Source organism: Archocentrus centrarchus, chromosome 11, assembly GCF_007364275.1.
Source record: "Archocentrus centrarchus isolate MPI-CPG fArcCen1 chromosome 11, fArcCen1, whole genome shotgun sequence".
NCBI classification, from domain to species: Eukaryota; Metazoa; Chordata; class Actinopteri; order Cichliformes; family Cichlidae; genus Archocentrus; species Archocentrus centrarchus.
The window spans coordinates 3,704,181-3,728,139 of record NC_044356.1 but is presented as its reverse complement, the minus strand read 5'-3'; the positions used below and the strand labels follow the sequence as shown (position 1 = coordinate 3,728,139).

At 40.1% G+C, this 23,959-nt stretch overlaps 2 protein-coding genes and 1 pseudogene across 3 annotated transcripts; all 3 read left to right on the top strand.

Moving 5' to 3' along the window:
* Positions 1-715: 715 nt before the first annotated feature.
* Positions 716-5,742, top strand: LOC115787809 (major histocompatibility complex class I-related gene protein-like). 2 transcript variants are annotated; one of them, XR_004020547.1, is made up of 6 exons: positions 716-899; positions 1,628-1,897; positions 2,369-2,644; positions 4,284-4,589; positions 4,984-5,033; positions 5,228-5,741. XR_004020547.1 is itself a non-coding variant. In XM_030740539.1 (5 exons), the coding sequence occupies exons 1-4, from the start codon at positions 854-856 to the stop codon at positions 4,583-4,585; spliced, it is 894 nt and encodes a 297-aa protein (XP_030596399.1). In that variant the 5' UTR covers positions 716-853; the 3' UTR covers positions 4,586-4,589; positions 5,228-5,742. The 2 variants fall into 2 exon arrangements, 1 of the variants encoding a protein (XP_030596399.1); XM_030740539.1 differs by lacking the exon at positions 4,984-5,033 and having other exon boundaries at positions 5,228-5,742.
* Positions 5,743-6,265: 523 nt separating this feature from the next.
* On the top strand, positions 6,266-14,528 carry LOC115788176 (zinc-alpha-2-glycoprotein-like; annotated as a pseudogene).
* Positions 14,529-16,940: 2,412 nt separating this feature from the next.
* Positions 16,941-23,494, top strand: LOC115788174 (CD209 antigen-like protein E). The gene is made up of 5 exons (XM_030741118.1): positions 16,941-17,070; positions 17,296-17,406; positions 20,310-20,399; positions 23,036-23,175; positions 23,372-23,494. Exons 1-5 carry the CDS (start codon positions 16,941-16,943, stop codon positions 23,492-23,494), a joined length of 594 nt encoding a protein of 197 aa, XP_030596978.1.
* The last annotated feature ends 465 nt before the right edge of the window (positions 23,495-23,959 follow it).

Here is a 23,959-nt window from a genome sequence, read left to right as displayed (position 1 = left end):
ATCCCACTTTTCATGCAGTGTAATATCAGGTTGTGTTGTCTCCGGCTACCTGTAGGTGCGCTCATTGCCCCTGCAGGTCGTATTTGAGAGCAGGAACAAATATCGTCGTTTAGACTGGAGGACTTGTTGCATCAAAGGGTTGATGGGCTGGGTGACAGTCGGAGCTAGTGATTGCAGAACGAGGCTTTGTGAAACTCAGAACCTTTTTGAACCATCTGAGCTCACCTGTTTGTTTTTTGACATATTGAACATTGCTGTTCGCTCCATAATTTAAGGTTTTAACTTAAACCTGACTTACTTTCATCATGTTTTCTTGATCAGAAAGTAGTTCATTAATGCTCATAATGCTCTGATGTCAAAGCCCAATTCCTTTGCCTTGCGGCCGAGAGATTAATTGCCTGTAACTTAATCATTTTGGGGGCTACTGATGTGATTTAGGTTTCATGTTCTTCCTATTGGCACAGGTTTCAGACAGAATGGAAAGAATTATTCTGTGGCGCCAAATAAAAAATATTCCCACATTGGGGAATGCTTTCTTGATGGCTCCATTACTGAAAGTCCAAAATTCACATAAATAACAGCTGTTAGTGATGCACAGTTTGGTACAAGATGTGAGACCGTGTTTCAGCATCTTAAATACTCTTGAGTATTGAGCCAAAGTTTCCAAGCTCCACCTGTGAAATCAAACCAGTCAGCTGATTCAGTCTAAATGAAGCAGTGAAGTGCTTCAAACATAATCAGTGACGCCAACTGAAGCAAGGTCCAGCCCGCTGTTTCACAGCAAGTAACCCGTCGAGTTTTCAAGCCACGTCCATCACATTTTCATGGTTTCAGCTTGAACCATAAAGGAACGATGAAGTTATTTGTGTTGCTTCTCCTCTGCCCGGGTTTATTTGCAGGTAAGAAAAACGGTTAAATCGTTAAACAGTCTCAGCTTGAGCAGCGTGTTTACCTTCCTGTTTCTAGGGCAGGTCTTTTAGTGGGAACCAAATAACCTTCATTTCAGTGCCTATTTATTCATTTTATAAGGATATAAAACAGGATACAAACAAATCCATGTTTTATTGTGTGGATGTTTATTGGCACCGCTGCTCTTTTTCATCACCATCATAAATGATACGAAGCTGAAAAGCATAAAAACAGTAATAAGTTCTCTTTTATAAAAGTGTGAGCTCAGATTCATTTTTAAAGATTTAGGCTGATTATGTTCAATATTGTTGTAGCTCAGAAAAGGGAAAATCTGATTTTATTTGCTCACACAGGTTTATTATTAACCATCAGTCAATCAGAGTCCAGTGGAAGCAAATATGCAGTGAAGGTGGTTTCACTGAGCAGCCAATCACATGCAGTCCTGAGAGTCTGTGATCTTTGCTCGTGAAATGTCAATATTATTGTGTTGGATATTTGCACTAATTTCTCAATTTTGAATGAAGTCACTTTAATGTAAGTAACAACTTCATCCACATCTTTATCAAAATATAACCATTAAGATTTTCTTCTGTCACATTTCACCATTGATCACAAACTCTCCTCTCCTTATGTTAACAGAATTATACTGAATATCATATTTCTGATACTGTTTTTATGTTTCTATTTACTAAAATCAGAAACATTGTTTGTCCCACAGCGAAACACTCACTGAAGTATTTCATCACTGCATCTTCTGGACACCCGAACATCTCAGAGTTTCAGGGTGTCGGGTTGGTTGATGGCGTTGAGGCGGGTCACTGTGACAGCAGCAACAGGATACTGGAACTGAGACAGGACTGGGTGAAGAAGATTTTAGACAAAGACCCTCGGCAGTTACACCATTACAGTTATGTGTGTTTTGAAAACCTGCCAAACTTCTTCAGAGGCGAGATTTCTAGATTGAAGCAGGAATTCGACCAATGTGGAGGTGAAGATTTCCTGTTATACCTTCTGTTACTCAGTATAATCACCAGATATACCTCAACAAACATGATATAGGTATATTCATTTTGTTAATCATTAGTTAAAGATTTAAATTCTTAAATATGCATAAAACCTTACTAATGTGAACATCCTTTAAAAACATGATAAAACAATAAATTTTCATAACTGCTCTAAATCTTAATCCTGCCCTTAAAAATGATATCTTAACACTTTTTCTAGTCCTTGTAGTTTGTTTTCTATCAGATGAATTCTGGTTTAAATCAGTTTGTCTCTCTTCTGCTTCATCTTTTAAGTTTGAGTAATCACATGAGGCGAACTTTGCATCAGCTTCCATTAATCATACTGTTATAAAGACAGATTATCTGACTTGAATTAAGGTCTGAGTGTAACCCTAACCCTGAGGATTACCTGTGCCTCACAGTAAAACACAGATTAACATGGTTCATCTCTTCAGGTGTCCACATTTTACAGAGGATAGATGGCTGTGAATGGGATGACAACACTGGAGAGGTGACCGGCTTAGAACGTTATGGTTATAATGGAGAAGACTTTATTGAACTTGATCTGAAGACACTGACATGGATCGCACTGAAACCAGAAGCTGCTTCTACCAAACTCAGATGGGATGCTGAGATAAATATAAATACCACTGTAGACTTCGTCACTAAGGTTTGTCCACTGTGGCTGAGCACAGTTTGGGGCGTTGCAAGAGGTTCCCTGCAGAGAACAGGTAAAATCACATGACCTGATGCCCTGTCATGAATGTAGTAGTGTCTATGTTGAATTATCTTTCTAAAAATACAGTTACCTTTGAACATTTATTCAAATAGCACACCATCTGCTGGCTCGTTGTTGGATGCCAAAGAGGTTCAGAGAGGGAAAGGTGGCTGTCATGCAGGTGCTACAGACAGGTGAACTAACAGGAATAGCAATAAAACCAGAATCTAGCAAAGCACAAAGAACATGGGAGCACTAGCAGGTCACATAGAGATAACAGACAATCTGAGATGTGTCAACTGGAGAGGCAAAGATGACTGAACACAGGTGAAAATAATGAGCGTTGCAATCAAAGCAGTGAACACAAACATCCAGACAATCAGGGAAAGACAACTATGGGAAGTAAAGCCAGAGGAGATACTCGAGGTCCCTTTGGTGTTTCTCAAACTGCACGTGCTTGAGTTCTCTACTCCTCTCGTCATGTCTTAATCCCTCAAACGTGTGGGAGAGTCGAGGCAACAGTCATTTAACAAAATAAGACATCCTTGACTCATACAGCCTCATTTGAATTTAATATCAGTAAAATGTGACTGCCAGCACAACTGCATCACAAATAGTCTTATTATAACCCAACTTCAGCTGTACTTTATAGTCTCAGGTGTAACAGAGATCACAGCATTTGACAAGGGTCGGGGTAAAATATCATCGACATTCCTAAAAGTGCATGAAGAACAAAAAGAGTCTGGATGATGAAAAGAAAATGAGAGCAGACAAGAGGGAGTGGAATTATCCTGGTTTGAATAATTAGGAGAATGTGGCAGTAATTAATAAGAAAATGACAACATACTGAAAAATACTTTTGTTGCCGAACGTTGTTCCAGTAATTTAACTCAGGATGAAGTGAGGCAGACACAAGAAGCAGACCATGAGGCTATGGCAGGCTGTTTTAACATAAAATACGTTTGACGGTCTGTAATTACATTTCAGATATCTAAAACTGCATTTTGAATATCCAGAATAATAATTCAAGATATCTTCAATTACATTTTGACGAGTCAAAATTCCTTTCAAGATATCTCAAATGACGTCACCGGATTCATCATTTGACGGGTCATACATCTGTAATTACAATTTATGATATCTCAGACATAATTGTGACAAGTGAAAATTACGTTTTAGATATCTGAATTAAGCAAGTGCGTGTGAGCCCCCGTCTGCTGTACTGAGCTGTCCAAACAATTGCTATAGCATGGGTCACAAAGCTTTCTTATTATTTTCAATGAAAACGATGACCTAAAAATGCACACTCTTTTCTGCTTAACTTAACATATCTTTGCTCAGAAATTAGTTATAACCATAAATCAAATTGCAAATTGTTCAGTAAAACATGCTCTACAATATGGGACCATAAAGGATCAGAAAGGAAGGGGTCAATTTAAATTTTTATGGGAGTAGCTAGTTTTTAGACAGAATTGGTTTGAGAGCGCTCTATCAGAGTGGGTCTGGAAGAACAACAGAAGTCTGGAGGATGAGGACAGAAGAAATAAGGATGCATTTTTATCTCTTCATTGAATTTCTTTGTTTGCTTTCTTACTTTATCTGTTTTTTTCTGTTCTCTTCTTTCCTCTCTTTCCCACCTCCTCTCTCTCCAGTTCTTCCCTCAGTGTCTCTCCTCCAGAAGTCTCCCTCCTCTCCAATCAGCTGCCACGCTACAGGTTTCTACCCTCACAGAGCCATGATGTTCTGGAGGAAAGATGGAGAGGAGATCCATGAGGGTGTGGATTGTGGAGAGATCCTCCCCAACGATGATGAGACTTTCCAGATGAGTGTTGATCTGAATGTTTCATCAGTCACACCTGAAGACTGGAGCAGATATGAGTGTGTGTTTCAGCTCTCTGGTGTCAAGGACGCCATCATCACCGCACTGAATAGAACAGCGATCAGGACCAACTAGAGAGGTGAGAAACAAACTCTTAATGCTCTTAAGATTAATCCTATATAAGTTTCAGGTTTACAGTTTGGACCATGCAGCTCTGACACTGGAAGTTCTGTTTTATAATTGGGGAAATGTTACTGAATACATTTAGGGGAGTTTTTCATTGGAAACATTGAGCTGCTGTAAAGGGATTAAAAGTCAGAAACATAATTAGTGCATTTGCTCTGCTTAACAGAAATCTGTGCTGCTTTCTAAGTGCTGCATGTACAGTCACATCAGCAGGTCCTGATATACAGATCATGCTGTATGTTCCCCTCTAACAGTATGTGGCAGATGTAGATTAATACAATAAGAATATATGAATACTCTTCTCTAACCTGCCTCATCTGCTAATTTCATTTACTCCCTGTGAGCAGAGAAGCCATCATCATCATCATCATCCTCGTTACGGTGGCGGGTGTTAATGGTGAGCTGATGCTTTGATACAAACTGCAAAATTAATTTATCTCAGGAAAAAAAAAAAAACATGCTGCACCTCCTGAGTAAACCGTTTTGTTTTTAGTCGACTTGTGGGATTAAAAGGGTTTTATTAATGTCGCATATTAATGCAGTAATACATCAGTGGACTAACAGTTAGTTATATACATTTTTTTCTTACAGCTCCCGGCAGCTTCTCTGACCTTCTGACCTCTGTGAGAGCCTGAATGAGCCTCACAGAGACAATCTCAGCCGAGTCCAGTCAGATAAGATTGGGAAACAGAAGATCGAAGGTTCTGGCAGTGCGCTGCAACTCTGCATGAATCTGTTTAATTTGCCAGTAAAAGTCTTTGAAACTTAGGAAGTTGTGATTGATCGTCTCTATATCAAAGAATCAAGTTAAAATCTAAAATCTGAAACATCAAATTATGTCAAATATAACATTTGAGAATACCAAAATTTTGTTATGACTGTATATCCCAGCGATGACATGCAGTCACGTCTCTTCAGTGCATCCATCCCAGCTGCCTCGACTAATATCAAACATCTCAAAATAGTTCAGAGATGAGACGTCAGATCTTAATTGTTGGTCAAAATATTCAAAGTAAAATTGATTCATGGATCAAAAACATAATCTGGTGGAAATCTTGCTTTGGATCCTTACCTGTGTTTCATTCATGTTTCTTTAAAATAAAAAAATAAAAACTTCTCTTACAATCTGCATTTGTTTTTACACTCATTTTTAAATCTTCTGTGAGTCTGCTGTTTTTTTTTTTTGTTAAGCCTGTCAAGTCTATCAGATCTTGCAAACAGAACTGTGATGCAGTGTTGTCCCAAACATATTTGTTCTTTCAAGATGAGCTCTATAGGTTCTACTATAGGCTCCTCTTGTTAGTGTGTGACCCTTTCTTTTATTTGAGTTATTTTTAACATATGTGACAAATTTTGCCAGAGCTGACAGGCTTAGGAAAAAGAAAAGAGAAAAGAAAAAGGGACAGAGAAACAAGGAGGGGGAAAAAAGAGAATAGAGAGAAAATATAAAAAAGCACAATTAAATAAACCAAATAGTTCATCACTTGTTAAACATAAAAGATACTGACAAAACGTGCAATATTAAAAATTGTGTGGGGAAAAAAAAAGAAGAAGCATGTTACACAAACCAACCATTTTGTGTTATGATTACGTGGGTGTTTGTGTCTGTGTCATGAAATGTACTTACCAATGAGGGCAGAACGCTGCAGCTCCGCCCATCAAAAGTTAGAGGCGGGCAAAGAAAGCCCCAGGAAACCCAGGCCACCAGCAGCCCATCAGGACCTACGAAGATCCGTGGCCACTCAAGACAACCGCACACCCACCCCAGCAGACGGGACCCAGCAGATGGGAGAGGGAGGTCCCAGATGGAGCTCCCCGAGTCAAGGAGCAATAGCCCCCTGCACAGGCCGGTGGCAGGGCTCCAGGGCCCCTGGCGCCCGAGGACTACCCAACCCCACCACAGAGCCCCCCCCCCACGCTGAAGAAGCCAATGCAGCCCCACACCGCAGCCCCCAGGGGAGCAGGTCAACACCCATGCACGCCCACGTACACATTTATGCACAAATACACATACATGCACATGCACACTCACCCACACACATATATGTGCATAGATACACACATATGCACACATTCACTCATCCACCCACACCCACAAAGACTGTGACAAATACACAAAGACACAGATTCATCCATATCAACCCACCCTCTGAAGATGGGGAGAGCGGAAACCCCCCCAGGGCCAACAGCGATCCCAAGACGCTGTCAGCCCGGCCCCCGAGGAACCCTGGCATATGACCAGGAAACAAAAAGGCAACTTGGAAGAAGAGAGCCAGCTGTCCACTGGCTCAATTGGCACCCTGACCTCCCACACCCCCAGCAAAGGGAAGGGGGAGGTGAACAGGGGGCCGTGGTGACAGTATCCCAGAGCACCACAGCACCCGAGACTGGCGCCACTGCCCCCACCGCAGAGGGCTCACACTAGCCGCCCATTCACTCGACAATAGACACAAACAAGCGACAGGACAAACTGGCCTGAGTTGGAAATACGGTGCCCTGTCCCCCAACCATCCCACCGCGGCCCCCTCCCCCCCGCAATGCAGGCACCCCAGGGCCCCAAAAGTGCAGACTGGACACCCCGACGCAGGCCAGACGAACCCACCCCACCTGGTGGCGTGCCCGGGACAGCAGAGACCCCCCAGTGCCAGGGGAGACCCACTGGGAGCTGCCACGGCCCCAAGGCCTGGGCCCCAGACCCCAGCCCCCAAGCCACACAGGGAAGACCAGCCAACTGACCGAGGGCTGGCACCCGCCACCCCAAGCATCCAAGCCAAGCCAAGCACCCCCAATTCCTCCAACTGGTTTTTAGAAGAAGCAGACATTCTCTCTAAACTAACATGATCTACTAATAAATTTCTGTATTGAGTAAAACAAAGTTTATTTTTTGACTTCCAATTCATGAGGATAGTTTTCTTAGCGATGCACAAGGCGGTAAGAACTATGTGTGATATATTTGACTCATAACTAATTCACTGACGTCACCTAAGATGCATAGTCTGGGGGAAGTTGGGACACGACAGCTAAACCACGTGCTGTCGTGTATCCTCTGCCAAAATCTCTGAACAGGTACACAAGACCACAGAGCATGTAGATAATTCTCCTCTGAATTGCTTGTACATTGGGTGCAAATGTTTGAGTATGGAAGGCCCATTTGGAACATCCTTTGTCCAGTATAGTGTGTTCTATGGAGAATTTTATGTTATATAAGTTGTAGTTGGGCTTTTTTGATTTATTTTGAAGATATTTAAACACATTTCTGTCCATAAAATTTGATTCAGGTTGACAAAAAGATCACACTGCCATTTTGCAATTGGGAGGGAAACTGAATCATCAGTTTTTAGTAATAATTTATATAATTTTGACAACAATTTTGGGGTACAGAGTTTAAGAAATTCTGTTACCCATGTAGGCATTTCTAGATTCAATTGATTGAGGTTAAATCTTCCCTGTAAGATGAACTTAAGTTGTTGATATTCCAGAAATCTACCGTTGCCAATTCTGTATTTTGATATAAGTTCTTGGAATGTAATAAGGTTTCCATCTTGGATAATATGTTCTAAGTTATTTATACCCTTATCACGCCATAACGGAAAATTCAGCATTTTCTTTTTCTGACAAATATCTGGATTGTTCCAAATGGGTGTTAGTTTACAGGGGATAAGTGAAGACTTAGTTATTATTAAAAATTCCCACCAGGCTGTCAGAGAAGTGTTTATACTAAGGCTTTTATAGCAGTTATGATGTTTAATACTGGGGCTAATGAAAGGTAGATCCAAGATTTTTATTTTTCCACAAAGTGCCTGTTCTAGATCCAGCCATGGGTTGTCTAATGAATTTGATTTGATCCACTTTGAAATATACTGCAATCTACTGCCTAAGAAATAGTAATAAAAGTTTGGTAATTCCAGACCACCAATGTGTTTTGGTTTTTGTAAAGTTTTTAAACTTATTCTTGATGGTTTGTTTTTCCATAAAAATTTTGAGACGTTTGAATCTAGTGACTTAAACCAAGGAAGAGTAGGTTTATCAGGGATCAGTGAAACAGATCATTTTTTCTTCTGCTGTTTTGAAGTCTCAGCTTAAACTGAGGACTGATCTCAAAATAGATTTTGGTTTGAGTTCTTTTCTAATTACTGTTTTATATGATTTATTCTGTGAAATAATTTTCAGTTAAAGTTAGAAGTGTGAAGTGTTAAAGCAGTTTTATTTTGTAGAGGATGTTTATTGTTTTTGACTTTAAATCCCTTTAGTGTTGAGCTGGAGCGTCAGCTGATGTTTGGATTCTTTTTTATAATTAAATGAATATTTGAAAATTCAGTGTTTTATGCAGGAAGTGCAGATGTTGTTTTTATGCATGCACAGAACCAAATGTCTGATGGATGGTTAAACGTAGTGTGGAATTCTACAACAGTTATTAAAAATTTCCAATCATAAAAGAGAAAATCATCTTCCTCTTTAAACTGGAAATGCCCCCCCCCCCCGTTCTTCTGCTGCTGACTGAGCTGCTCGTATATCTAAGTCTGTTTGTTCACGTGGTTAAATTGTGCACTCAGCCTTGCCTGGATGTGTCCAGGTCAGAAAATGAGCACAGCAGACAACAGATGCAGGTTACCCACTCAGACTGTGGTTGTTTACAGCCACTGCTGGCTTTCTGCTGTCTCTGTAGAATATCTGATCTAGTGTGAAACATTAAGGAAGCATGGTTTGCATTGTTTGTAATTCATGTTTAATGCATGTTAAAGTTTGATCATCACCAGATTAAGACTAAATGCTTTTGCTATTTAGAGAGTGCACGGTGTGAAATGCCAGCATCAGCTCTATAACAAAGCACGTTCAGGTTCTGCAGTTGTGTTTGAGTTTTCTGTGCATGATGAAAGCTTAACTGATAATCCAATAATATATCTTAATATCATTTATAGACCATCACTATGCTTCTTGTTGAGCATTTGATCTTCAGTTTTCACGTGACAGCAGGAAACAGTCCTGTAGAAATGAAGCTATTCTGAATACCACAGTTAGCTGTATAAATGTTACTGCAGAGGCATCGATGGCAAGTTGTAGTTACAAAAGCAACGTGTGGTCACACTTCAGAGACACACATCTGCCACCACAGTTCCTGAGGGGGGTGCACTAAACTGCTCGTGCCTGATGTGAACTTCTGTTTCTTTCCAATATCGTCATGCAGCTCAGTCAGGACTGATATCGATCAGTAGATAAAGACTTTATTGATCCCGCACTGGGAGATCCAGGTTACCCTGTCCCAGCTCCTCATCATCTCTAAAACATGTTGAAAGTTGTATTTTTGCTTGTTCACTGCTGTCAGGTTGCATCTCCAGGTAAGATCACATTTTGTTTTAATCTTTGTAAAAAAAAAAAAAAAAAAAAAAATTTGACTTGATTAGTTTGAGTTGTGTCTCGATACTCTGACATTTCCACTTCCCTTGGTTACAGTCCAGCCTTTCCTTTGTTCTCTCAGAGTTTCCGTGTTTCCATCGTTTGCTGATTATTTGGGGGTTTGTCACTTATTTCCTCCCGTGGAGTTTTGCTTCTTGACTTTGGACCTCTGAGTTCAACCTGACTGAAGTTTTTATTCATTTATTGTAAGAATAAAATCCTGTTTGCTCTGCAGCGACTCACACTTTAACAGTTTGCTTCACTGGATTGTTGGGAGAAGAAAACTGGCTGGAGTTTGTTGGTGTTGCACTGGTTGATGGATTTGAGGTGGTTTACTGTGACAGTAACACCATGACAGCTGAATCCACACAGGACTGGATGAAGAAACATGACCCTGCATACTTGAACTGGTTCACTAATCAGTGCTGTGAGACTCAAAGGTTCTTCAGTCTCATTATTGAACAGCTGATGCAAAGCTTTAACCAAACAAAAAGTAGATATTAATTTTACTTATTGAATTTAGATTTGGCATCCTTCCAGTAATAACCTGTTAACCACTAGTTTGTGTGTGTAAAGGCTTCCAAAATATGGTCCATCTTTCATCTATATTTATGGCCTAGATCAGCGATGTTTGCAGCTTGGAGTTTGTGTCAGTCTGAAAATGATTTATGCATATGCAGGTCTAAATACATTCTTTTTTTAAAGAAATGAAGCTGGTCTACAAAAAAGCATCTCTTCAGACTGCAGGGATGTATATGGAAAAACACTCAGCACAGATCACACTCAGCAATCTACAGTAGACAGATTCTGTACTTATGATCTTATGATGTACTGATCAATACTTCATAGGTAATGACATTATTTCAGTGAAGCCTTTTTAGATGTTTGACTACAGAAGTTTCCCTTTCTGTCTCTCAGGTGTTCACACATTTCAGAGGATGCTTGGCTGTGAATTTGATGATGTGACTGATGAGATTAATGGTATTAATCAGTTTGGTCATGATGGAGAGGACTTCATTACATTTGATTTAAAGGCACACACATGGATTCCTGCAATGCAACAGGCTGTGATCTTCAAACAAAGATGGGACAACCATAAAGCTGCATCAGCTGTCATTAAGAACTATCTCACCCAGGTGTGTCCTGAGATGCTGAAGATGTTTGGGAACTATGGGAGGAGCTTCATGCTAAGAACAGGTAGAAGCTCATTACCTGATTTGATTGAACAGCATGTCAGAACATATAAAGTTAATCTACAGAGACACACTGACTGACTTTGTCTCTGTGTTTCCAGCTCTTCTCTCAGTGTCTCTCCTCCAGAAGTCTCCCTCCTCTCCAGTCAGCTGCCACGCTACAGGCTTCAGCACTAACAGAGTCAGCATGGTCTGGTGAAAGATGGAGTGGAGCTTCATGAAGGTGTGGGCAAAGGAGTCATCCTCCCCAACGATGATGGGCCCTTCCAGATGAGTGTTGATCTGCAGGTTTCATCAGTCAGACCTGAAGACTGGGAGAGGTACGACTGTGTGTTTCAGCTCTCTGATGTGTACAAGGCGATTGTCACCAAACTGGACAAAGCTGTGATTCGCGTCAATAAAGGTGAGATTAAGATTATCAGTCATCAGCAGAGGTTCATTTTTATGTTGGTATCTTTCATGTTTGATGCAATTACTGCATGCAGGCTGTATTTCCTGTGACCTGTAACCACAAACACCTCTTCAGCTGTTTGCTCTGATTGTGTTTTTAAGAGCAGAGAAACACACATACAGTGGTATGCAAAAGTTTGATAATTTCCATGATGTTCCTTTATAAATCATTGGTTGTTCAGATCAGCAGTTTTAGTTAAATATATCATATAGCAGACAAACACAGTGATATTTGAGAAGTGAAATGAAGTTTTTAGGATTTACAGAAAGTGTGCAATAATTATTTAAATAAAATTAGGCAGGTGCATAGGTTTGGGCCCCCCAACAGAAAAATGACATCAATATTTAGTAGATCCTCCTTTTGCAGAAATAACAGCCTCTAAACTCTTCTTATAGCTTCCAATGAGAGTCTGGATTCTGCTTGAAGGTATTTTGGACCGTTCTTCTTTCCAAAACATCTTCAGTTCAGTCAGGTTTGATGTTTCTGAGCATGGACAGCCCGCTTTAAATCCCACCACAGATTTTTAATAGTATTCAGGTCTGAGGGCTGAGATGATCATTCCAGAACGTTGTCCTTGTTCCTCTGCATGAATGCCTCAGTAGATTCTGAGCAGTGTTTGGGGTCGTTGTCTTGTTGAAGTATCCAGCCCCGACACAACTTCAACTTTGTCACTGATTCTTGAACATTGTTCTCAAGAATCTGCTGATATTGACTGGAATCCATGCGACCCTCAACTTTAACAAGATTCCCAGTACCTGCAGTGGCCACACAGCCCCACAGCATGATGGGACCACCACCACATTTTACTGTGGGTACCAAGTGTTTGTCTTGGAGTGCTGTGTTCTTTTTCCACCATGCATACCGCCCCTTGTTGTGTCCAAATAACTCAGTTTTAGTTTCATCAGTCCACAGCACCTTATTCAGAAAATGAAGCTGGCCTGTCCAAATGAGCTTTAGCGACTCTGTTTGTGGCGTGTGTGCAGAAAAGGCTTCTTCTGCATTACTCTCTCACACAGCCTCTCTTTGTGCAAAGTGCGCTGAATAGTTGAACGATGCACAGTGACACCATCTGCAGCAAGATGATGTTTTAGGTCTTTGGTGCTGCTCTGTGTGTTGACTCTGACTGTTCTCACCATCCTTCTCCTCTATCTGAGGTTTTTTTGACCTGCCACTTCAGGCCTTAACTAGAACTGTGCCTGTGGTCTCCATTTCCTCACTATGTTCCTCACAGTGGAAACTGACAGTTGAAATCTCTGAGAGAGCTTTTTGGATCCTTCCTCTAAACGTGTTGCCGCTCTTCAGAGAAGATGTAAAGAGGGGAAACACTTGCAATTGGCCACCTTTATTCCTTTCTCATAATTGGATCCACCAGTGTATGTAGGTCAAGGGTCAGTGAGCTTGCAAAACAAATTTTGTGTTCCAATAATTAGTGCTAAAGGCATTCAAATCAATAAAACCACAAGGATGCCCAAACTTAAGCACCTGCCTAATTTTGTTTAAATAATTATTGCACACTTTCTGTAAATCCTATAAACTTCATTTCACTTCTCAAATATCACTGTGTTCATCTGCTATATGATAGATTTAACTGAAACTGTTGATCTGAATAACCAATGATTTATAAAGGAAAATCGTGGCAGTTATCGGGGGTACCCAAACTTTTGCATACCACTGCAAAGAGAAACTGATGCATGACCAGAATAACAGATCAACAGGCAGATTCAGGCCATTCTTACTGTTTTTTTTTCTATCATTGTTTCTATTTGCAATCCCGGGTTATTCATCCAATATTTTGGACTACAGTCATAATGTCTCTGACAACAATCCAAGGAGCCCCCAGTGGGGGTGGTCATTGTTGAAGAACATTTACTGTGCACAGAAGTGATATTCATCAGTTTATCAGGTGTATCTGAGACTCTTCTCGGCATATATAACACTGAGTGATGAATGCAGTAGCAAAATAAAAATGAAAGGGCGTTCGAATGAGCGCAGAGCTGTGATGTGTGCACACGCCACCATCTTAACTTCAGCAGTGTTCACCCATGGAAATCATTCAGATTCCACGATTCCAGAGTTTAAATACTGTAAATCCAAATATTAAATGTTCTGTCGTTACTTTTCCAGTTTCTCATTTGGAAATTTTATCAGTGATTCATCGTTTAAAATCACCTGTTAAAATTGTTGGAGGACTTTTCTCACTGGCCCTGTTGATCATAGGATGCTTCATCCGTAAAAGGAAAGGGAATGGTGAGGAACACATTTTATGTATTTTTACATATAATAATGAAGGTTTATAGAGTTTTACTCTTTAAGTACTTCCCTCTGAGGTCAACAATCATGATCAGTTTTGCATGTAGAGTGATATTAAATTCTTCTTAGAATTTCAAAGGTCCAATGTGATAACACTGACTTTATTTTTGGTTTTCCTGATCCACAAAGGCCCGACGTTCCCGACGTTGTTATGACTGTGTGGGAGGTGGTTCGAGTCAGCTCTTAGTGCAGCGTGTCTGCAGGTTCTCAGTAATCCAGGTCATAAATGTTTGAAAAGAAAGCAACTGAACCTCGGTAGGTTCATGAAGACATTTATGCTCTCATCCAAGAGACTCTTTCAGTTCAAAAACAACAGCTGGAGTTAAATTCCCTGATGGTGGTAATGGTGGTGACGGTGGCGGTGGTGGTGGTGATGATGATGCTGAGCCCCAGCCTGCCTCTGCTCCTGGGTCAGCTGATGTCGGGATCCTGTCTGCTTCTCAGCTCTCATCGGAGCCTGCCCTCCCAGAAGCCTGAACCCACTCCCTCCCAGTCAGCAGTGCTGTTAGCATCCGTTGTGCCGAGACCAAAACTGGCCTCGTAGCTCCTCACTAAGTCACCAACTCCTCTAGTTTTTGAATCTGTGCCAGTGTTGGTTCTCCTCGTTCTTGTCCCGGTGTCCGAGTTGGCTCCCTTATCTCCTGCTCCACTTTCCAGGTTCACCCGGTCCTCTAATTCTGGATCTGGTCCTGACTCGGTCCCCTTGGTTTAATTTCCTCTGCATGATTGTGTTTCCTTAGTTCCTGAGTCTGAGTGATCATCTTCTGAGTTAGCTCATGTTTTATTTGAACTGGTGTCTCTTTGTCTGACTTTGAGTTTGACTTCCTCCTCCCTTCATGGTCTGACTGTCTCACCTGTCTCTGATCTCTCAGGTGTTCCCTCTGCCTTTGATAAACCCCGCCTTAAACTGTGGTTCCAACCTTTTTGTTCCTGCTGGTTTGCCTTAGTTTATTCCTGGGATTCAGAGCGCTCCTTGTGCTTTTCTTTACATTTGGTTTGTCCTTTCTATACATTCTGTCTCTGATAGTAGTGCTTATTAAAAAAAGATAATTGCATATTTTGTGTAAAAGGTGTTTCTGTTGGGGTTTTTTTTTAGGCCTCGGTGATCATATGAAGGAGCTTTCAGGGGGTTAAAAATATGTTGTTGGAAAAAGAACAGTTCAAAGTTTAAAGGTGCGATTTGTTCTTATTGATTTTGTTGTTCTATTATTAATAAAATTTGGATTTATGAGATTTGCAAGTCTTTGTATTCTGTTACTATATTACATTTTATCCAGTGACCCAATTTCTTTGTAAATGTGACAGTAGACAGTAAGTAGAATTTTCAGGTATCTGTACTTTACTTGAGTATTTATTTATTTTTCTGACAGCTTTTTACTTTTACTCCCTACATTTTTACACAAATATCTGGACTTTCTACTCTTTACATTTTCCAACAGACTTGTTACTTAACTCATTATTTTTCGTGGATGTTCAGGAGCGAACCAAAGCCCTCTGCCTCTATGCTGCCCCCCTGTGGTGACAGTTTGAGGTGACGTTAATACAAAAAGGAAAGGCAGCATATTCAGTTTACTGCTCTGCTTCTATATATCCTACAGTTTAATTCATAACACAGCATTAACAATATTCATAAACTCTTGATGCATTATTTTTAAAAAAAACTAAAGTTGGATAAATGTGGTTTAAAAAAAGTCAACAATATTTTACACTAAAATATAAAATTAATGGAGTTTAACATTTTAAACAAATTCAAGTTCATTTTGAGCTTCTGTGCAGTCGTTCCCTTCCTGACACAACCTCAAAGAAATTTGTCTCTGGCTGGAATTCAACCAGCAACCTTTTACATGTAAGCTAATGGCCCCACACCAGGAGTCTTAAAAATTTCTTCGTTGAGACATTTTGTCTATTTCAAATTGATTTATCTGAACTCATTAGATGTCATTAGGACATCTACACCTCCCGCTGCATCAGCAGAGCCAGGAACATCATCAAGGACAGCTCACACCCTGGCTTTGACCTGTTTGACCTGCTGCCCTCTGGCAGGCGCTACAGGTGCATCAAAGCCAGAACAAACAGACTCAAGAACAGTTTCTTCGCCAGAGCAATCACCACCCTGAACTCACACACTCACCCACTATAACTGTGCAATATTATATTATTCATACTGAACAATATCTGACATTCCTATATTGTGTAATATCCAGTATTCATTCACTAGTGCAATATTCATTTACCAAGTGCAATATTCATCATCTTCATTATTATATGTATACACATATTTACTTTTCTTACAATGTACAGATGCACCAATGTATGTATATATTTTTATACATGCTATTTTTTTGTATATTTTACACATTGTTTATTTCTGTATATCTCTTGATTATATTGATCATACTAGATTATAATATTTTCATAATATTTTTATTTTAGAGAGTTTGATTTTCTGTTACATGGCACTGAACAGGAGTGGTCCTCCAATCTCATTGTACATCCTGTATAATGACAATAAAGGCATTCTATCTATTCTATCTATTCTATCTATCTAGATGCGGTTTGTTTCATTGATCTGTTTTGTTAACCAGCTTTAGATAAGTGATGTCGTGGTGTAAGAGGCAGAGTGCAGACAAAGCACAGCCACACCTGAATCAGCAGGTAACCTGCTGAGCATGTCTGCAGACTGTGAGAGGCAGCCAGAACACCTGGAGGAGAGCAACTCAGACACAGAGAGAAACATGCAAACTCCTCTCAGAAAGACCCACAACACCAGTTTCTTCCTGAGAGGAAACAGTGCTCACCACTGCAGCACCCCTGTTAGTGTCTCAACTAACAAAAATGAAGAAGTTCTCTCTGAAATCATGTTTCCTGTGTCAGATAAAGTCTTGTACTTGTTCAGTATTCTCACTTCACTGTAGCCTGACCCAAACACACACACAGTGTATCTTTGTAGCACAACATGTCGTCAGAACTTCAAACTGCATCAGATTTCAGGGTAAAGTACAGCAGAGAGGCCCACGAAGACAGAGGAGTGAGACGGCAAGGAGAGGTGGAGCTGCAGCAGCCTGAAGCTGGGTTACCAGAAGCTGGTAATTAATAATAATGTGAAAATAATATTCAGATTTCAAGTGTTTGTATTTCTGTAGTATTTAGTTTGACTAGAAGAACAGATCACATTATCCTCCAGGTCAGTTCTGTGTCTGTAACAAACACAATCACCTTATGGTATAACTTGATTTCAGATGAATTAATTTTAATGAAGAATAATCTCCAGTCCGTCATCAGTGCTTCATGAATGGACTCTTTCTCTACAGATGAGCACAGCCAGAGGAAACTTCCCGCTGTGAGAAGAAGCTGGTTCCGAGTTTTTGAAGTGAGCCTTGGAGTGCTGTATCTCCTGATTCTGGCTGGAATCACAACACGCTGTGAGGAATTTTATTCCAACATGTTGGATCAATTATTTCCCACATTAAGTGTGTTTAGCTGAAATGATGTGATGATGCAGAGCTGCTTTTGTTTGGTTCCTGGTCTGACTTCATGAGTCAGTTATCACCCTGCAGTGTTACCCTGTATGTGTTACACTGCTTCAGAAATACTGGGACCACTTTCATTAACAAACAGAGGAAGTCTCCGCTCTTTGAATGTTTCTTCATTTTGCAGCCATCTTCTTGTTAGCTAACATCTTCCTCCTGTGTGTCCTGAGGCCTGTACCATGAAGCTCTGTGTGGGCTTACTGAGGTAACGCCAACTTTAATCCTGAGTTTTATGAAGGTGGATCACTTCATACTGGGTTAACACTGGTATCACTATGGTGACATATGCTGTAGACCTACCAGGCTTAGGAGAAGGTGTCAGATCCCTGTTATCCTCCCGTCCAGGATTCTGGACCAGCCCTCCATCCAGTAGCTCAGAGTTTCTGAAGCTACGGGTATTACCCTGTTAGAAATGCACACAAACTGTTTCCACCTGTTTGAAGAGGTTGGTCTAGCTCTACTGACCCAATAATCCTCTGCTGATCCAACAAACTATCAACTCCTAATATTTAAGTGTAACCAGCAGTCACATCTCTTAATGACAGCCCTCCTCATTTGAGCTGGTGCACTTGCTAGGTGCTACTTTAGAAGCAGGAAATTCGGCCCCAGTGATCTATTAATTTTAAGGACTAGAACAACCTATAAGAACCATTAGAATATGGAACACCAGTTTATACCTTTACTGTTCTACTAAGAGTTGAAGGGAGTGTCCACAATTTAGACTTTAAATGCAGAACAAATATTTATTGAAGCAATTTAGCGGGAGCAATCAAATTATAAAAACCACATAATTAAATCACCTTACATTTAATTTAACATAATTAATCTATACTGTGCTAATGCGGATTTCCAATTACTGTTCTTGAGATGAATTAAGAGAGCAGAGGGGATATAATCAAGGCCTGAAAGGTAATTATCATTATCAATAACATAATCCAACTGGGGAAGTAGTAATCTGGTACAGAAATCTCCAGTCATGTAAAATCTAAAGTGAGAATCCAGCACAATATCCCTCAATTCAAATTAATTATATTTATATGGTGCCAAAGGTAAAGATGCTACAATAATTACAGAGAAAACCCAACAATCAAAACTTGGTGACAGCAGGAAGGAAAAACTCCCTTTAACAGGAAGAAACCTCCAGCAGAACCAGGCTCAGGGAGGGGGGGTCATCTGCTGAGGGGGGGGCAGAGATTAATAATAACTAATGATTAAATACAGAGTGGAGTATAAACAGGGTGAAAAGAGGTGAATGAAAAGAAACACTCAGTGCATTATGGGAACCCCCCAGCAGCCTAGGCCTATAGCAGCATAACTGAGGGAGGGTTCAGGGTCACCTGATCCAGCCCTAACTATAAGCTTGACTATAAGCTCAGTTCCTTCTTAGATTAAATTCCAACAGGACAAATGTGAGGAGAGAAAAAGCTGAAAATTATAATCCTATTCATAAGTCCATCGTTGTTGGTCAGATGGTTTTCCATCTTTGTGCTCTTCCTGCTGAAACTTTCACACTGAGGTCCTCACTTGTGTTCACAGTCTTCAGAAACAGCTGTCAGGAGGAGAATTTGTAGATTTCAGATTCTAAACATTGATGAGTTTGCTAATTTACACAGTCCTCGTTTATGTCGTGCTTCCTCACTCTTACTGACTAACAAATCTGGAGCGCACACATGTTCACACAACTCTTTTTAATACTGCAGTTACTATCCAGCACTTTTCCTCTCAGATAGCCGGACTGTGGCATCTGTGGCATTTTCTGCTGTGTTTTAATGTTATAGTTTAATCTTTGTTAAATATGCTAAGCTGCTGTCAGCAGACCTGTCCATGTTTCATATCAAACAATCACATGAAAGATTAAACCTGCTAGTCTGCAAAACTCTGGGTTAATTAATCCAGCTGATAACCAGATTTGTCTGATGAAGCCAGATAAGGAAAAGATATCCTGACTAGGTTAAACTTGCTTCAGCGTGCAGCTCTGTGGTGTCAGAGCTTGTGTGTGGAAGCAGGATCTGCTGCAGCGTGATGCAGCCACCAAGTGAAAACCAACAGGAAAATAAAATCAAGGAATAAAGTTGTGTCTAAGAATCTCTATTTATTACTGGTGCTGATCAGGGAAACACGAAGTCTTTGTACACTATTGAAAATCTTCAGACCCTCCTGCACTCCCTGCAGAGCTCTGAGGGATCTTCCAGAAATAGTGACCCTATTTTCTGGAGAACTGATTGGTCAGTAGGTGAGGATTTCATAACTGTTGCTCTCTTATCTGGAAGCAGTTCTGGAGCAGGTTAGGTTTACAGCACAAGTTACTTTAGTGACTTAACCTGGTGAGAAGTAAACCATCTTTGTAATACCAGAAACTCAAGGTTAACCTGAGTGTAATTATTCAATCAGCTGACACGTGTTGGCCACAGACTTTGGATCATTTTACTTTGAATATCCTTTGAAGTTAAATCACTCAAACCCGTTTCAAAGGACAGGCCTCTGGCAGACATCAGCTGGCTTCAGCTTGCTGTGTTCAGTCACGTCAATCAAAGAGGCCACGCCCCCCCTGACTTTGAGCCCATCCAAGTGGCTACATGAAAAAAAGGAAGTACAGTTGTTACAAAGGAAACCAGTAAACCTGGGATGGTGAAATGAAGGATGTGTGCACAGTTTTACTTAATTATGTTTTTTAAACTTTGTCACAAGAAATAAATGAATGAATGAACACAAAGAAATGCAGCTGGGAGTGACATATTATTTATAAAGTGTAACAATTTGCTGTTTTCAGTTTATTTTGTTTCATTTCTAAGCAGATATTTCAGTCACTTTGGAAAAGCAGCAGCTACAGATCGAATACGACCAACTGAGCAACAATTACATCGAGCTACAGCCCCGACTTTCAGGTGAGAAATGATGCACTACATCTGTGAGTACAGTAGTACTTAGAATATTACTTTATATTTGTTTTAGTGGTTTATTCCCTCTTAGGTCATGGTAGTCAACAACAGTGACTGGGACCAAATATATATAATATACAGCATCAAATCACAACAAACAGTCACCTCAAGATGCTTCATATTGTAGGTAAAGACCCGAAACAGTGAAAAGTTTTAGCTGAAATGAACTTAAATAATAAACTGACACAGCAGTACTTCAAAAACTTCACTTCATTTAACTGTAATAAAACCAGTTTTGTGAAATACTACAACAATAAACTATAAGTACAGAGTACACAAATCAGTATTTTATAGTCCTTTACTGTGTTTGCTTTCTCTGAGCTTGGCAAAAAAAAAAACAGACCGGCAGAATTAACTAACAACATGGAGCAGCTATTTTCCACCTGTAGTCCTCGCGCAGGTAGACATGACAATAAATAAGGATTACATCAGCTACAAACATCAAATCATTAAGATTTAAAACCATCAACATCCCCACAAAATTATGATAGTTATTAAATCCCAACACACCAATCCTCCAATTACAAATATATAAAATACACAAACTCATTAATATACAATCCAAACTCACTGAATCACTCATTTATTTTTTCTGTTATGTTCAGAGTCAGTTTAACTGACTGACTTTCATTCACAGCATGTTTGAAGCACATTATAGATTCTCTGCTGGGAGAACACAGTTTATATGTGCTTTTATTTATGTGTGCGTCACACTGTCACAGGAATGTGTGTGTGGATTAAGATTAAATTAGATTAGATTAGATTAAACTTTATTAATCCCTTTGGGAGGGTTCAGTCAGGGAATTACATTTGGTGATTTAGAAAATGTATAAATGTTATTGTGTCATGTGGGTGTGTGGCAGGAGCAGGAAGAGCCCAAAATGCAGGACAAAATAGAACTTAAAGGTGGTTTATTAGAAAAACACTCACACACACACACACACACACACACACACACACACACACACACACACACACACACACAGCGAGGGAACACTGATGACAACGCGACAAAGAACACATGAAAACTGAGGACTTAAATACACATCAGATAATCAGGGCAAAAGCACAGCAGGTGAAGCAAATGAAACTAATAACAGGGGAAGTAAAACTAAACAAAGCACAGGGAAAACAAGACTGTCAAAATAAAACAGGAAGTGACTAAACAAGGAGCACGGCACAGGGAAACAGAGACACAGACATGGGACAGAAATGCAGACGGGTCACAACACTGGGAATAAAACTCAATATGGAAACACAGAAGGTCAGGGGTACAACATTAGGACAAACAGACACCAGGACACAGACGTTGACGAAGGAACAAGAAAACCACAAATGATAAAACCAGAACTGAGAACAATGAAAACCAAAACAAACTAGGAAATAACAAAACTCAGTGAAAACAGAAGTAAACACAAAACGCTGGGTAGACGGCCCGGGACCATGACGTTGTTGTACTTGATGCTGCTGCTGAGTGTGTGTCAGACTCCTCCATCAGGCTGTGGAACAGTTTAAACTAGAAAAAGCATTCCCTCAAGAAAATGCACTGTGAATGCTGCAAGCAAGCTGAGACCTGAAAGTTTTGAAGTCTCCCACTCTACTAATCAGGCTCCCACTCTAGCAAACGCAATACACAACCATTATAAACTCTGAAACGGCTGAAAAAAAAAAAAAACTTAAACGCTCCAGGTGCTTAAACCGTAAAAGATTTTGAAACACCAAGTAAGAGCTGAATAGCTGAAAGGCTTGGCTTCATTTTACAGCTTAAATGGTTTTTCTAGGAGAAGTATGCTGAAGTTATTAGCTTTTAAAGCCTGAAAGGATTTGAAAAGGATTTGAAACTTCCCCATTCATTTTGAATGGCAAAAATGAAGATTATAAAAAGTTCAATATCTTAAAAAGTATAAAGGTTACAGAAAAGAAAAGTAACAGCATCAATCTCCAGAACAGGCTGAACGTTTTGATACCAGAACGGTGTCTGTAGCCCAAACACTGCTTGAGTTTTTAGCGACCGAAGGTTTTTGGAGTACAATAACAATACTGTGAATGCTTTGCAGCATTCACAGTAATGATCCGCTATAAAGTTTCTAAGGTGCAGCTCAGAAACAAACAGCAGCACTGAGAGCGCACACGTGGATAAAATGATTAACTGGAATGAACATGTTTATTTTACTGCTCTATGCAGCACTCACCTTGTCCCTTTTATAACACTGTTGCATTTCACTGATATATTTTTTATGTTCTTTATAGATATTTAATCACCATTTGACAGTCCAACAGGAAATCAGAACACCTGCAGACTTTGGTTTCTGAACATAAGACCAACAGGATGAGAAGCTTTTATTGTTTTTGTGCTTCTGTGACCTTCTCTCTGTCTGCAGTGGCTCCACTCACACAGGAGCACTGAAAGACTCACTAAGATCCACCAAGTCTGTGTGTTTGTGTGTCTGTGCATGTGTCACCGCACACAGAGGAAACAGAAGAACAGTATTTGTTCACTTATGTCTGTTATTGGTGTTTCATCTGCTTTACTGCTGGCTCAAGCATCTCTGAGGATAATCAATCATGTGTTTGACATCAAGTGAAGTGTCCTGGAGAATGGCTGAAGTTTGGACGGAGCTGTTACTTTAAATCCACTGAGAGGAAAACTTGGCCTGAGAGCAGGACAGACTGTCAGAATAAAGGAGCTGATCTGGTGATCATAAACAGCAGAGAGGAACAGGTGGGTGTGTTTGTTACTGTGATGGAACTGCTGGAGGTCTCATATTTTTGACCATCCATCTGTCTATGGATCAATAAATATTCAATAAAGGACAATGGCAAAAAGATGGCATGAAGGCATATTCGCAAGATGATATTACTGCAGCAGAGGTGCTGAGTTGTGACTGCAGGAAATATGTTTGTCTCGTTTCTATTAGGAATTTATCAGTGAGCTGAATATGAAAGAAGAGTCTTGGATTGGTCTGAAAACCACTTATAAAGGGAAAAGTGGGGAACATGAATGGGAATGGGTGGATGGGTCCCCACTGACAGAGGCGTGAGACATTTTTCTTTTAAATTAAAATCCAAATTATTGTTTGTACCATCGTATCAAATAATAATTAGAACCATGTGTTGGGCGACAGAACAGCTTTTTTTTTCCAGCAGCTCCACAAACTAAATGCACACCAAAAATATTCACACCAAACGACACATTTCAGTTTGTTAAATCTGTGTTGATGTTTTTTGTGCTGTACTGTTTCTTTTGTCACAGAGAGGTCTTCCCCTCTTTGCTGTTTCTAAGACTTAAGAACATGAAGGAAGAAGCTTCAGTAAATATGATCTAATAGGTGCACATTTAAACTGTAAACACTGACAAAACAAGACAGCAGAAAATCAGCTCTTACCTCTTTTTATTCTGAATTTTTACAGCATGAATATTTAATTTTTGCAAAACATTAAAAGCTATTTTTGTGTTTGAGCTGTGATTCTCAGAGAAAAGTCTAAAGGAAGGAAAGACGGACAGA